This window comes from Babylonia areolata, chromosome 10 (assembly GCF_041734735.1).
Source record: "Babylonia areolata isolate BAREFJ2019XMU chromosome 10, ASM4173473v1, whole genome shotgun sequence".
Lineage (NCBI taxonomy): Eukaryota > Metazoa > Mollusca > Gastropoda > Neogastropoda > Buccinidae > Babylonia > Babylonia areolata.
Genome location: NC_134885.1, coordinates 15240127 through 15256719, shown reverse-complemented (window position 1 = coordinate 15256719; position 16593 = coordinate 15240127). Strand labels below are relative to the sequence as shown.

The 16593-nt window shown below is 43.0% G+C and overlaps 1 protein-coding gene across 5 annotated transcripts in view; it reads left to right on the top strand.

Moving 5' to 3' along the window:
• The window catches only part of LOC143286821 (SH3 domain-containing YSC84-like protein 1), a 197010-nt gene extending 180840 nt beyond the window's left edge, over positions 1 to 16170 (top strand). For 4 of the 5 annotated variants that reach the window (XR_013055859.1, XR_013055858.1, XR_013055860.1 and 1 more), the window contains one exon: positions 4545 to 5505. Coding sequence is in view for 2 of the 5 variants with exons in the window: in XM_076594630.1 (XP_076450745.1) it covers positions 4545 to 4579 (35 nt within the window). In the remaining 3 variants the exon portion in view is untranslated. Of the gene's footprint in view, positions 1 to 4544; positions 5506 to 15841 lie in introns of those variants that run through there. The other variant, XM_076594628.1, reaches the window with a different exon arrangement.
• The last annotated feature ends 423 nt before the right edge of the window (positions 16171 to 16593 follow it).

Genomic DNA, 16593 nt, shown 5'->3' with positions numbered 1-16593 from the left:
CAAGCCAGGCTGCATTCCATCGTGCGAATATCCCCAGTCATAGTGGGGTTCGCATAAGGACTGAAAAACATCGGGAAACTTGGCGGTAAAAGAATATTCGCTGTTCACGTAGATCATTTGCGTACAACTTATTCTTTTTTCTTTATACCCGGTTGTATAGGACGCGTCCTTGCTGAAGCTGTAAATTTTCTTATTCATAGCTATGTATATAATAACAACCGATATTCAAAAAGGACGAATTAACCGCGGTGCATATCTAATCAAAGTGGAAGACTAGAAATCGCGCTGCGTGAAATAACTTATTATCCCAAATGGAAAAATATCAGTGATGAGCTCGGAAACAATTTCTTTACTACTACCGATCGTAAGATAATAATCCCAGATGGTTTATTATAATGTGTGTGAATTGAATAAAGAAGTGTTCACCCCCCACGGTGCAGAGTTAGACTTGCACGCTCCGAGTGGCTATCTGAGAATAAAGAGCACCAAATCGATTGAACTTTCTGAGCGTCTTGCACATACTCTGGGGTTCCCCAAAAAACTCATCGCGCCGGGAATAATGGTGATAGGAAACAGGCATCCGCGGCTCGCGATACATAAAGCACTTTACATTCACCTCTCTCAAATTAGTACCACCGATAATTTCTATAACGGATTGCCTTCTACGTTGTTACAATCAATCCCAGTAGAAAATGAAAGATGCGGGGGTGGTCGAACAACCACGTTGACATCACCCCAATACAAAAGACTTTCTCACGGAGGATTTACCACGTTTAACACTTTCTATAGTAGATGAAAATCATAATCCTGTTTCTATTGATTATTTAAATATTACATTACATATAAGATATGGTTGAACCCTGCACTACGCTCAGTTTAGTTGATCTCAGAGATACAGAGGGATTTGATGTGCCGGGAAAAGAAAATCAGTTGTACGCATTCCAACTTTCTGAAGGAACGTACAAAAGAAAAGAAGTAAAAATTGGTGATATCGTGAGTGAGGATGATGTTTGTCAATGATGAGCCCTATCAACTTGTTCGTTTAAACGGTACATGGCAGCTAAAACCCCTCGACAAGTGGATAATAGATTTTAAAATTGAATCACCTTACATTACTAAAGAAGAAGAAAATAATTATAGAATAAAAAACAAGTGGCTGGATGTTCGCTGATTTAAGGGCGTTTGATGTAGATTTAGTAAAATACCAGAAGAGGTGTTATGTGATTAAGAAACGCTCGAAGGTTGAATCAATTGGAATACATTTTTATGAGCTAGATAGTTTGTTGGGCTTTCGTCGTTTCTGTATTATTTATGATGTAATTCTCGGTGAGAGCCTGATGATTTTGTAGAAGTTTTTCAATGGTTTTACATTAAATGGCCCAAAAATCTTGCAAATCAACCCCTGAGAATCACCATTGAAAAACAAGATGATGGTATGCCCTATGATATTATACCACAGGGTAGTCATATAGAATTCTCGCTTGAAGGTATTGCCACAAAACAGAAAGCAGTGAGTTTTTGGATCCACCTCCGTCTTCCTCAAAATATTTCCTTTAGAAGACTACGTTGCACCAATTTGAATATTTAGAATATACTATAAATATTAGAAATGGTTGATCCCGGAGGGCCAGGAACACATAATATCAAACCCTGCACTACGCTCGGTTTGGTTGATCTCGGAGATACAGACGGATTTGATGTGCCGGGAAAAGAAAATCAGTTGTACGCCTTCCAACTTTCTGAAGGAACGCACAAAAGAAAAGAAATAACGAGTAATGGTGGTGTCAACAAATTCAGCGAACTTGCAGACGTGAACGTTGACGGTGTTGTTGTGAACAAACCACATCATCTTGTTCTTTCCGACGATGATACGTGGGTACCTTATCCGGTGGATAACTGGGATTTAGATTTTGAAATAAAACAACCCTATGTTAGTATTGGAAGAAATCACGCTCTACAAAAAATACAAAATAGTGGTAAACTGTTGGCTTCCTATCATACGCGTAAAGATCTAATCGTCGTAACAGCGACGACTTTGGATATGTTATTGGTATGAAAGATAAAAAGACTGGTACACTGCGGTTAATTAAAGAGTTTGATTTTGAGCCGCCTATTCAGGGGTCAACTATCGTTTTAGATATACTCCTTAGTGGGGTGCCAGATGATTTTGTAGAAGTTTTAAAAGGGTTGCAGATAAAATGGCCTGAAATCTTAAAAATAAACTCTTGAGAATTACCATCAAAATTCCAGTGGTTGGCCCATCTGATCAACCCGATCCCTGTATAGAATTCTCGCTCCAAGGTGTCATCAAACGTCCATCGTTAGATAAAATATCTCTCGACTTTATTCACATCGGACCTCTTCAGCTTAAAAGACTGCGCTACTCTCCTCATCCTGTTACCATAATTTAAAAACAAAAAATGATTACTATAGAATAATGGAGTTTCGCCTACGAGAGATATCGAATATAAAAAACAACCTCGAAAAAGAGCGTGATGAAAGAACTTTATTTTATAAAAAATATAAACGCGGTGTAAATATCGCTACAGCCGCGGATACAACGCTGACGACTCTTAGTCTCGCCCTTGGGGCATCGGGTGTTGGATTACTGTTGAGTGTCGCCGCTGCTCCCGTAGCTATTGGAATAGAAGTGGGAGCTGGTCTCCTTGGTGTGGTTGGTTTAACTTGTAAATTTATTCATAAAAAATTAATGTCACAAGCTATGAAGCACAACGAGATTCGCGTGTTGGCCGAGTCAAAACTGAACACTATAAATGATCTTATTTCAAAAGCATTAGAAGATGATAAAATAAGCGATGAAGAATTTAGTCTCATTCTGGCTGAAGTTGAAAAATTCAATGCAATGAAAACAGACATAAAATCGAAACACAAAACTCAGTTGTTTAACGGAAAGAAAAATCTATTTGATATTCAAGATGGTAAACCATCCCAAAAGCTAACTAGGTCAAACGTTCATATGTGAACGGTTGACCCACTTGATACCTCCTCTCTTTAAGGAGTCTTATGAACCATTTGGCTCTCCATACACATATTTAACCATCATTTTTTTTATCTAGTGATTTGGCTCTCCATACACCTTTTTAAGCCGAAAAAACAACAACGATCGCGCGGGTTTTTATGGTTTAAGGCGTTGTTGCGCCTTATGGGCGCTTAAATCCGGATCGCGCGGGTTTTTCGTTTTTATGGTTTAAGGCGTTGTTGTGCCTTATGGGCGCTTAAAATCCGTTACATATAGAACCCCCATCCCTTATACTACTCTCCAACGAATTCAGAATAACGCTGCCAGACTCATTTGCAGAGCTTCTAAATTTGACCATATTTCTGCTCTCCTTTAGACTCTAGGTTGTCTGTTTCTGATTGAATAGACTATAAGCTATCTACTCTGCAGTCAACGGATCTGGCCTTAAGTATCTTTCTGAACTCCTCCATACCTATATCCCGTCTTGCCAGCTCCGTTCTTCCTCTGATACTCGACTTCTCATGATACCTCACGTCAGAAGTAAGACCTATGGACACAGATCATTTTCTTTTCAATTGCCAAAGACGTGGAACAAGCTCCCTGATAACCTCCGTCATTCTGATTCCCTCGCATCTTTTAAATCTCGTCTCAAAACTCACCTTTTCCCTCAGCAATAAGTTCAATTGTGGCAGGTCCACTCCCTGTGCTTGACTATGTGTGTATACATACGTATGTGTTCATAACTACATGTGTGTATATGAATGTGTATTGTGTGTGCATGTGTTTATGTAAGTTTGTGCCTGCCTATGTGTGCGTATGTGTTAGGGTAGCTGTTAGATACACATGTATGTTAAAATGTATGTGTGCATTGTGTGTGTGTGTGTGTGTGTGTGTGTGTGTGTGTGTGTGTGTGTAGTCACATTTTGATGTGTATGTAACATTGATGTAATGTTTTATGTTAACAAAAGCATTTTTGTAAAGCACCTAGAGCAGATTCCTGGATAGTGTGCTATATAAGTATCCATTATTATTATTATTGTTATTAAGTATCAGTATCAGTATCAACAGCTCAAGGAGGCGTCACTGGGTTCGGTCAAATCCATAAAATGATATACGTTACACCACATCTGCCAAGCAGATGCCTGACCAGCAGTGTAACCCAACGCACTTAGGGCTTGAGAAAAAAAAAAGAATAAATAAATAAAATAAATAAAGTAAAAAAAATAACAAAAATGAAAAAATAAAATAAAAATAAAATTAAGACAAAAGGTGTGTATGTGTGTGTGCATGCATGTGTGTTGTGTGTGAATGCAAAGATGTTTGTGAGTGTGTGTGTGTGTGTGTTTGAGTAAGATGGATTAGATAGGGCAGTGGTGTTAGTCGTTTAGTGAGTGTCAGTCACTTAATGTATGTGTTTCTGCATTTGGTGTTGGCATGTATGTAAGGCCAAATTAAGACAAAAGGTGTGTGTGTGTGTGTGTGTGTGTGTGTGTGTGTGTGTGTGTGTGTGTGTGTGTGTGTGTATTGCTGTATTTCATTTAGACCTTTATTCTTTTTGTTTCAGAACCTGAACAGAGGGAAATGGACACAGACTTATGAATTCGTGAGGAAACAACACCCAGGAAACAAAAAAAATGCAGAGCCAATTTTCAAAAGTTTGGGAAATAAACAGATCTTGTACACAGTAGTGTTTGTTGACTCAAATGTCTCATGCTCATGAATGCATGTAAGAACTGTAAGGATTAAAAAAGAGTGTGAGTTACCAGAACCATTGTACATGAACCAGTACATATTATTTTTTATGATTTTGTTTTCTCTGATATATCAGAATCAGAACAACTTTATTATCTCAGAAGAGAAATTATCAGATTTTCTTCAACATGTATTCATCTTGTGTATTTCAATATGCCACCATATTTATCAACTTGATTTCATAAGCTTTTCACACCTTTTTTTTTTCCGCAGCGAAACAGTTGTTCACAATATAGTCTTTCAAGGTTAAAGAGAAATGCATTTCACTTCAATGACTTTATTGTTATCACTTGAATATTGTTTATATATATATATATATATATATATATATATATATATATATATATATGAACAATATAAAGAACTCTGTGCAGGGAAGCCTGGGCAGACCGACAGATATGTAGTTATGTATGTATGTAATGTTAAGATGTAATGTACTGAGTGAGAAATCCAGGACACTTGCACTGTGACAAAATTCACAAGACCAATAGACAATCAAGTCAAGATATAGCACAATTGATTTTCCACTTGAGATCTGTGAAAATGAGCACCCTTTTAATTGTTGTTTTAACTGATATTTCACCAAATTAACTCATTAGAACAAAACTGCATTGGGTAATGTAAATGTTATATTTATACCATGTCCCCAAAATAATTTTAACACTTTTTCATATTGAATGAATTTCACACTCAGGCACATCCTAGCTATTAACTGACAGAGATGAAATTAAAAAAAAGGAAAAGAAATTAAAAAAAAAAAAAAAAAAAAAATATATATATAGCCGCTTGCTTTACAGGCTGCATGTATGGAAGACGCTTTCCTTTTCAGCCTTCTGTTCAGTTGCGTCTTTGAGAAGATTGAATGTGTCTTTTATTTATGACATATGTTTTAGGTGAATTGTTTATTTTTCTTTTATTCAGAAAGTGAAGGTTTGCTTTTTTTGTTGTCACCCATATCTTTATGCATGCTTTTGTTGTTGTTTTTTGTTTCAAGCATTTCCCCCATGTGACAGAGTTGCAATCAATGCTTGTTACCTATTGATTTTTTGTGAGTTTTGTATGACAATGCTTGATTCACAATGTGCAGTGCTCTGATGTTGTATAGCAATATGTTTTTCAAGATAAGCATTTTCTTTTAAAAAACTGAGTATTCTTGGCTGCCTTAACTGCACTTCTGTTTATAAAGAAATACATTTGATGTTGCTGATGAAGCAGATATAAATTATGTAAAATGTCATGGAGTGAAATTGTAAAAATGTCAATGACCTTGTATTTGTGAAAATGATTTTCCACCATGTGATGTAATCTTATTCAAATAAAACTCCTGTTGTTTTTAAAAAAAATGTGTGTGTGTGTGTGTGCGCGCGTGTGTGCGCATGTGTGTGTGCATGTGTGTGATCATAATCAATACCAAAATACCACAGGGACATGGAAAAACCCACAAAAATACCACTGGGGACATGGGGCAGCCGATCAAAATACCACAGGGACATGGGACAGCCCATCAAAATACTACCAGACCGTATATGGTTTTCATGTGGTAAGCCCACATGATTAGCCCAAGTGGGGCCCATTTGGTTAACTGTGTGGGGTCCATTTGACTCTGCTGTCTGGTGGTGTCCTAAGTATGTTGAATCAGAACAGGCACCACTGAACACCACCGAAGTGACTCAGTAGCAGTGCAGGGTCTCCTCTGGTGTGTGGTCTCCTGGCGACATAACATCGATGGTTCCATGTGGACTGCCAACGCTGGAACTGTGATGGACGAACCCAGGTGTGGCCGTGTATGGGGGAATCTAAATGAGCGGCGTGGGAGTAATGCCACTGAAATGGTGCAGATGATGGGGCAGAAAAAAAAAGCAAAAAAAAAGCTGTCTTGTAAGTCTGCAGTCTTTCCTGGACCTGAAAGTATCTTGAATGTTTATGTAGATGCAATAGTTTTGGAGTTTCAGTCATTATAGTAATGCTACCATCAAAACGGCTGGATCAGATATGCAGAAAGTAAGCATTTTCCCCATGATTTATGACACTGGCATTCAGCCAATAACATTAATAGCCAACTGGAAAAAAAAAACACTGAGGTATTCTGTTTCCTGTGTAGATCATATCTGAAGAATATTTTTTACCATGAGCATGTATTAGATGCAGTTCTACACAGGGTCCAAAATGCCATATTGTGAGATTCACTAAAATTGCAGATTTGTTTTTGAAAATTAAAAACTCAATATCTCAAAAACTATTTGAGATACTGCTTTGAAATTTGATGTGGTTTCCAACTTTATTGCACTCTTTCATGCTTGCAAATGTGAGGCTTCTGCTGTGAACTTGAAAATTTGGCCGGACCTACCTATTATTAGGTATCACGAGCAGCGAAGGTCCATCATGCTTTTGCTACAAGGTCAGAGGCTATAACTTTGGTCTAAAAATACTGCATTGCAAGAAAGGCTGTCCAGTCATTAGGCAGTTTGTGTCCTTGACGCTGTGCAACACTAACGGCAACAACTAGGACCACATTATACCATCAGTCATCAAGTGCTATTGCCAAATTCCTGCACCAGTAATCATCAGTGAGGAGAACTCCATCGTTTTGATCTCGGTCAAGAGGTGCAAATGATGAAGAATGAGAACAAAGAAGGCGATCTTTAAATTTTGACCCAGAAACCAACCTCTTGCTCCATCCCATGTTCAGGGCCCTCTTCAGTGAGTGTACTGGACCTAATTTCAACTACCTTTAATGACTGATTTAACTTAAATAGTGTACATGCCCAGAGCTCTCTTTAGTGATTGCATTAGACTTAATTTATATTTTTTTTAATAAAAGATTTTACTAAAAATACATGTCCAGAGCCCTCTTTACTGAGTATATTGGACCTAATTTATATCTTGTCCCTCTTTACTAGAAAGAATTGTCCAGATCCTTGGTACCCTATACAGACATGAAGCGGAAGGTCAATACTTACGTTAAGGATCTTTGGCAAGAGAAGTGGAACACCCAGATGGACAACAAGCTCTTCCAGATCCGTCCGGACCTGGGGGAGACCCTCCCTTCGGGGGTGAAGAACAGAAAGGAGGAATCTGTGCTGTGCAGACTGCGTACGGGGCACACTTTTTTTACTCATTCTTACTTGTTGAAGGGGGAGGAGGCCCCTCGATGCGTTCCCTGTGACGAGCCTCTCACCGTGAAACACGTGCTCCTTGACTGTTGGGATCTGCATGATGTTAGACGCAGACATTACACGGCGGTTTCTTTGAAGACTTTGTTTCGTGATGTCCCTCCGTGGGCGCTGATGGACTTCTTAAAAGAAGTGAACCTTTTTAACCAGATTTGAAGGTTTTAAACTATGGAAGTTTTTTTTTAACTTTGGAGTGGAAAGTTTGAAGTGGTGACTCGTTTTAATTGGTTGGGTTTTTTTTTAGCCTTGTAGTAATAATTGACGCGGCGATAGCCTTGAGATGGCCTTAGTGGTCGGCGAGGCTCTAAGCACCATAATTTCATTTCATATCATTTCTTCCCTCTTTACTGAGAATATTGGACCTAATTTATATTTTGTCCCTCTTTACTGAGTATATTGGGCCTAATTTATATTTTGTTTAATGACTGATTTAACTAAAACACATGTCCAGAGCCCTCTTTACTGGGTGTATTGGACTTAGTTTCTATTTGTTTAATAAATTTTCATTGAGCATTATTGCACCAAATTTCTTCATTTATTTTGTACCATTGACTGATTTCAATGACAATTAAAAATGAGTACATGCCCAGAGTCCTCTTCAGTTAGTATACTAGGCTCTGCTTTCAGTGACTGAGTTTATAAAAGATGAAATAAATATACCATGTACCACGTATTCATGCTGTCTTTTAGAACTTCCTCCCGAAACCTGGAGGGGGTCAGGCTGGTGTTCTCCTGACCCACTCCCGGGAGGGTCACTACCTTGTCGTGGTCGGGAGGCTTAGTGGCCAGTGATCGAGCGAGCTATGTCGGCGGGGGCATCAGTGCTTCTTGGGGTTTGGTGCTCTGGTCCCAGGTCTTAATTGACAGCCTACAAAGCCATCGTAGCTGTTAGGGCTGAATAAGTGGTGGTTTTGTACTGATGCCCCTGATAGGGCTTCCCATGCCGAACAGGTCGTGAGTGAGGCCCAAACTAAACGTGACCCACTGTCCCTTTCGCTATTCTTTGTTCTTCTTTTTACCGCCTCTTTTCTGTCCTCAGCTCCCCATCAAGCCTTCTTTTCCACATTCTTTTTTTCTCTGCGGCCTTCTTTAGGCCCGCCGTGTTTGCCGTGCGGCGCGACCTGTGATGGAGGGGAATGAGATCCTGGGGATTGAGAGAGCACGCTGCTCTCAACACATCCCTTTGGCTCGGACCTCTCCTAAGACAGGCGGCACACATTGGCCCGTGTGTGTCAATCGGCTACCCCTTCGTGGGGCTGGGTCAAGACTGGCAGTTTAGTGGCTGACGAAGGTAACCCCCGTAGTGCTCGGCTCTCTGTCCCTGGGAGCTGGGCATGATCGGGGGGGAGCACGTTGGAGCTGGGCTGCTGGTTGTATATCCCTCCCGAAACCTGGAAGGGGTCAAGCTGGTGTTCCCTTGACCCTGGCCCCTAAGTTGGACCCCATGGTGGGTGGGTAAGGGAGGGATGAATTCACATTTTTCTTTCAACATGAATCCTAAACAAATACACCCCCCCAAACTCGGAAAAAGACGACGACAGGGAACGGACGACTCAGACTCTGAGTCGGAGGTCGTCGAGACCTCTGGTTTTTGGCCATCGTGGCTAGTGATGGAGGGCGCTGATGACGACAAGCCCTTGTCGGCTCTCAGCCCCTTCGCTGTCCACAAGGGCTTTCAGTGTCTGGCAGGATCGCTCAGATCCATCAAGAGGCTGAGGAGCGGAGCGTTTTTAGTACAGACAGAATCCAAAAGACAGACACAGCTCCTTCTCAAGGCGACCACTTTCGTGGATAGGGCAGTGAAGATTTCCCCTCACAAAGGTCTCAACTGCTCAAAGGGAGTCATCAGATGCCCGGAGTTGAAAGGTGTGTCTGAGGCCGAGATCAAGAGCGAACTGTCCTCTCAGGGAGTGACCGATGTGTACAGGGTGACGGTGAGGAAGGGGTCGGACAGAGTCCCGACCAACACTTTCTTCCTCACCTTCTGCTGCCCGGATGTCCCCAAGGACATTCGGGTCGGATACCTGCTAGTTAATGTCAGCCTGTACGTACCGTCCCCTCTGAGATGCTTTAAGTGTCAGAAATTCGGACACGTGAGAGACAGATGTAAGGAGGAAGAGGCGTGTGGCACCTGTTCGAAGGCGGCGCACCAGGGCGATTGCGTCAGTGCAGCCCTGTGTGCGAACTGCGGAGGTGGCCACCCGTCCTCATCGAAGGACTGCCCCGCCTGGAAGAAAGAAAAACAAATTCAGAAAGTCAAGACAGAACAGAAAATTTCCTTCTTTGAGGCAAGGAAACAGGTGGAGGCCGCGTCGCCTAGGACGTCGTATGCCTCTGTCGTCAGATCCGGGACGGTGGACGTCGCAGTCCAGACGACGTCCACAGGAACGCAGACGGACGACTTAACCGCCTCGTCAGAACCGTTGGCCTTGGGTGGAGGCGCTGTGTCCACCCCTTCCCATCCTGCGCGGCAGTCCTCAGGGGCTGCTGGGCGGGAGAGAAAAGCCTCGGGCGGAGGCACGTTGTCCGCCTCCCGCCCCACCCCACCCCCCGGCCCCCCTCGCCCCGCCTCTCGTCTGCCTGGCCCTCGGGCTGGCGGAAGTGGCCGGAAGCCCCCCGCACCTCCAAAACTCAAGGAGGGGAGGGCTGCGGCCACGGCGGGATCGGGAGGGGCCGAGGTGGTGGATATTCCGACCCGGTCGGAACCCGAAAAATTTATGTCAAAGAACAAATATTCCATCCTGGCGGACCTTGAGCCACCGCAAGTGGAGGAGCAGGGGGTAGCGATGGAATAGGCTGCTGCTTTATTTTTTTTTAAAAAAAAACCTTTTTAATGGCAGTGATCCACTGGAATATCCGGGGATTCTATGCCAACTTCCAGGAACTCCAGCTGCTTTGTCGTGCTTTGAAACCTTCAGTGCTGGCACTGCAGGAGACTCTGCAAAGAGATGGCAAGGTTTTATCTCTCTCTGGTTTTAACTCCGTTTTTAAACCCGCTCAACCGAAGCAAGAGGGGTTGACGGGAGGTGTCGCTCTTTTTATTCGAAAGTCCCTTTTATACAGTACAGTTCTTTTAAGCACCCCTTTACAGGCGGTGGCAGTCAGAGTCACGCTCGAGAAAACCATCACTGTCTGCTCTCTCTACCTTCCCCCTTCCGTCCGTGTTCTGAGGCAGGACCTCATGAACCTGGTCGACCAGCTCCCACGTCCGTTTTTACTGTTGGGCGACTTCAACGGACACTCCCCGCTCTGGGGAAGTGAGATGACATCAGCCCGAGGTCTTCTCTTAGAAAACCTTCTCTCTGACATGGACTTGTGCTGTCTTAACGACAAGTCTCCCACTTACCTGCATCTGTCCTCTGGAAAGCTCTCGTGTTTAGATCTGTCGGTCTGCGATCCATCGTTGGTCCTGGACTACGAGTGGAAAGTGCACGACGATCTGCACGGGAGTGACCACTTTCCTGTCGTCCTCCGCCCCACAGATGGAGAAGGTGACCCTCTGCCTGACCGCCTGTACTACGACAAAGCAGACTGGAGTTTTTTTACCACCAAGATAAGAGCGGAGCTGCAGGAAGAAACAGTATTAAAAAGCAAGGACCCTGCTGACGCTCTGACTCGGATCGTTTTAGATTGCGCCAAAGCAGCAGTCCCATCGTCTACCTCCAAGCCTCAGGTCCCTAGAACGCCCTGGTTCAACGCGGAATGTCGGGAGGCCCGCAAGTCTCGGAAGAGAGCGCAGCGACGCGTCTTTCGGAGACCGGAGTCCGATAGCGTTCGAACCCATCAACAGCTGAGGGCGAAAGCCAGGTATGTTTTTAAAAAGAGCCAGAGGAAGTCTTGGAGAGATTTCTGCTCTTCCTTAACCTCCAACACACCCAAGAAGAAAGTGTGGAGGGTTTTAAAAAGAATTAAGGGCAAAAACGCATGCCCGACCTTCCACCATCTTAAACTTTCAGACGCTCTGGTCACAGAGAAGAAAGCAGTTGCCAATTTGCTTGCCTCCACAATAGAACAGAACTCGAGATCTGCTAACAAATCTGCTCGCTTTCTTAAAACAAAAAACCTGTCAGAAAAAACACCATGTAACTTCTTTTCCGACAACACAGAGAATTACAACCTTCCTTTCACAATGAACGAACTTAAATCTGCCCTTCAGACCTGTACGGATTCCTGTCCAGGAATGGACGAAGTCCATTATAAACTCCTAAAGCACCTTCCCCAAACCTGTCTGGACACCCTGCTTAAAGTTTATAACCACATCTGGGTCACAGGTTTCTTTCCACCCTCCTGGCGGAAAGCCCTCATAATCCCGCTGCCGAAACCGGGAAAAGACCCCTCGAACCCCTCCAACTACCGCCCAATTGCACTGACCAGCTGCGTCTGCAAACTGATGGAGAAGATGGTCAACGGTAGACTGATGTGGAAACTAGAGACCGACGGCCTTCTGGCGAAGGAACAATGCGGTTTCCGCAAGCATCGCTCTACCGTTGACCATCTGGTTCGTCTGGAAACCACGATAAGAAATGCTTTCGTCAACAAACAACATGTGGTGGCCATATTTTTTTACCTGGAGAAAGCTTACGATACCACGTGGAAATTTGGTATTCTTTCCGACTTGCACAAGCTCGGCTTCCGAGGACACCTGCCTCAGTTTATCCACAATTTTTTACAAGACAGACAATTCCAGGTGAGAGTCGGCACCACCCTGTCCGACATTCACGAGCAGGAGCTGGGTGTCCCGCAGGGGAGCATCCTGTCGCCGGCTCTGTTCAGCATCAAAATTAATGACATCGTTCAATCCGTTCAGAAAGGATCGGACAGCTCGCTGTTCGTGGATGATTTTGCCTTATATGCAACCGGCAGCACGTACGCCAGCATCCAGCGACGGCTTCAGCTCTGAGTCAACAAAATCCAGTGTTGGGCAGAGGAGAATGGCTTCACATTTTCGTCCTCCAAAACTGAATGCATCCACTTTCATAATTTTCGCCAATTCTATCAGGACCCTGAAATCCGTCTGGGAACATCCACCATCCCGGCGGTCAAGGAAGCCAGATTTCTAGGGGTCGTCTTCGATCAGAAGCTGAATTTTCTCAGCCACATTAAACAGCTGAAAATATCTTGCCTAAAAGCCCTGAACATCATCCGAGTTGTGGCACACACGAACTGGGGTGCTGATAAGAGGACTCTCTTGCACCTCTACAGAGCCCTGGTCCGGTCCAAACTGGATTATGGAAGTGTCGTATACGGCTCGGCCAGACCGTCCTACCTGAAACTGTTGGACCCTGTACACCACCAAGGGCTCCGTCTCAGCTTAGGTGCTTTCCGCACCACCCCTGTGCACAGCCTGTACGCAGAGGCGGGGGAACCGCCTCTTTCCAACCGCAGACTGAAGCTGACCCTGAACTATTATTTGAAATTGTTTTCGGAACCTACAAACCCTGCTTACGATGCTGTATTCAACAACCCTTTCGATAAGAAATTTACAGACAACCCAAACTGCATACCTCCTCTCGGACTCCGCATTCAGCCGCACTTGGAAAATGCCGATCTGGATGTCGGTGGCATCTCAGATTTCTCTAAGTTCCCTGACAGCCCCCCGTGGACCTTTACAACACCTGAGGTCCGATTCGATCTGGCCTCGTACCGTAAGGACACCACCAGTTCTCTGGCCTACAGAACCTACTTTTCGGAACTGTGCCACAAATTCCCCACCTTTCAAGGCATCTTCACTGACGGTTCCAAGTCAGAGGACGGAGTCGCCGCATCTGCGTTCTGTCCCGCCTTTCCTGACCGGCCCTCAACGGAACACATCCTGTCTGACAGCTCGGTATACACCGCGGAACTGACTGCACTGGTCCTGGGGTTAAAAATGGTTCTCTCTTCCAAACAGAAGAGATTCATGATCTTTTCCGACTCCTTATCAGCCCTGGAGGCGATCGCCTGCAGGAATATCACTCATCCCAAACTGCTGGAATTTTATGAAACTTTTACTCTCGCAACGAAGAAAGGATACGAGGTTGTGTTGGCCTGGGTTCCCGGACATGTTGGCATTCGTGGTAACGAAAGGGCGGACCTGCTGGCCAGGAATGCTGTAAAGAAAGAATTGTCCAGATCCTTGGTACCCTATACAGACATGAAGCGGAAGGTCAATACTTACGTTAAGGATCTTTGGCAAGAGAAGTGGAACACCCAGATGGACAACAAGCTCTTCCAGATCCGTCCGGACCTGGGGGAGACCCTCCCTTCGGGGGTGAAGAACAGAAAGGAGGAATCTGTGCTGTGCAGACTGCGTACGGGGCACACTTTTTTTACTCATTCTTACTTGTTGAAGGGGGAGGAGGCCCCTCGATGCGTTCCCTGTGACGAGCCTCTCACCGTGAAACACGTGCTCCTTGACTGTTGGGATCTGCATGACGTTAGACGCAGACATTACACGGCGGTTTCTTTGAAGACTTTGTTTCGTGATGTCCCTCCGTGGGCGCTGATGGACTTCTTAAAAGAAGTGAACCTTTTTAACCAGATTTGAAGGTTTTAAACTATGGAAGTTTTTTTTTTTAACTTTGGAGTGGAAAGTTTGAAGTGGTGACTCGTTTTAATTGGTTGGTTTTTTTAGCCTTGTAGCAGTAATTGACGCGGCGATAGCCTTGAGATGGCCTTAGTGGTCGGCGAGGCTCTAAGCACCATAATTTCATTTCATTTCATTTTTTAGAACTTTGTGTTTATAAACATTGTGATCAAGTTTGTGTTTATAAACATTGTGACTATTACATGTATGTTATTGTTGTTTTTATTGTTGATAATGTTGTGTCCTTTGTGTTTTTCAACACCGTAACAATATCCACCAGATATACACAGTTGAGAAAATCTCTCTCTCTCTCCCATTCAATCCGCCTTTCTGTCTGTCTGTCCATCCATCTCTCTCTCTCTCTCTCTCTCTCTCTCTCTCCATCACAACCACCACTGGAAAAAATTGTATTGAAATTTGCACAGGTAAACACAGAACTTTACAAAATGTACATAAACCCAATGTTGAATTAAGTATTATAAATGACACATTTTAGCCAGGATTCATGAGAATGAGAAATGCTGCACTTGCACACACATGCACCACACACCACAGGGAGCATAAGAAGTAGTTGCTTATAACAACAATATAGTCAGTTTCAGTTCAGTTGCTCAAGGAGGCGTCACTGCGCTCGGACAAACCATATACGCTACACCACATCTGCCAAGCAGATGCCTGACCAGCAGCGTAACCCAACGCGCTTAGTCAGGCCTTGAAAACAATATAGTCATGCATATGCATACAGTGCCTACTGTTTGAGGACATTGGATAAACCAGAGTATTTCCCATAATATCCAGAGACACCGGATATAGCGTCCACAAGGACAAAAATGGCCGCTACACCCAATGCGTTGGATATAGTGGACAGTGGATAAATTGACATATATATATATATATATATATATATATATATATATATATATATATATATATATATATATATATACATGATCTCCATATAGAAAATGGCAAACACAGGTAAAGAAAAATGTGCAAGAGTGTGCAAATTCTGTGGAATATCAAAAGATGAGTATGATTTTCTCAAGAAATGTGTGAGACATAATTATTTCAAGAAGTTGAACAATATAAAGTTTGAATTAACAAATGTTGATAATACTTATACAGTCAGTCATGTGTAAATATGACCCTGTACAACCTCATCTAGCACAGTGCATATTATTATGTTGTTTCAAAGTACACATCAGGTTTAACTTAGTATTAGATGTGTTATATCTTACTATGAGTTATACAATGTTTGATTGGTTTTACCCTTTGTTGTTATGTCTATAAACCTTTATTAATGGTTTTCATGACAAATAAATGTGATTGACACAAGCACACAGTGTAAAGTGACTCAATGCTATCTTTCAGGAGAAGAGCTGGAGGTGTTGACTTGCACAGGCACTCAGGACGACTGGTGGGAAGGACACATCAGGGGGCAGACAGGCATATTCCCAGCTAATTATGTCAAACTGTTATAGTGCTGCTTTGGTACATCATGTGTGGGTGGTGGTGGTATGGTGTGTCAGTTTGCCAGTGAATGAATAACAGTGTGTGTATGTGTGAGTGTGTGTTTGTCAGAGATTGAATGACAGTGTGTGTGTGTGTGTGTGTGTGTGTGTGTGTGTGTATTTTGAAGGGTCTCTAGCCCTGAAACAGTCACTGTTGGTCTGTTGGGCAATAAATAAAATGAACCAGAAGTGAATCCATGCCGCTTTTCCTGCAACTGAGTATTTGTATTTCTCTTTTTATCACAGCAGTTTCAGTTTCAGTAGCTCAAGGAGGCGTCACTGTGTTCAGACAAATCCATATACTCTACACCACATTTGCCAAGCAGATGCCTGACCAGCAGCGTAACCCAACACGCTTTGTCAGGCCTTGAGAAAAAAAAAAAGAAAAAAAAAGAAAAAAGGAAAAGAAAAAAGAATTAATTGATAAATAATAATAATAATGAAAATAAAATACATAAATAAAAAAAAAAGAAAAAAAAAGACAACAATGATGATAAGTAAGCAACAAAAAAAAACCCCCAAAACAACAACAAACAAAAAAAAGCAGACTCACATTCACACATACACACACATATGCATAACAGATATGCACCAAACATGCAGTTTCACAGA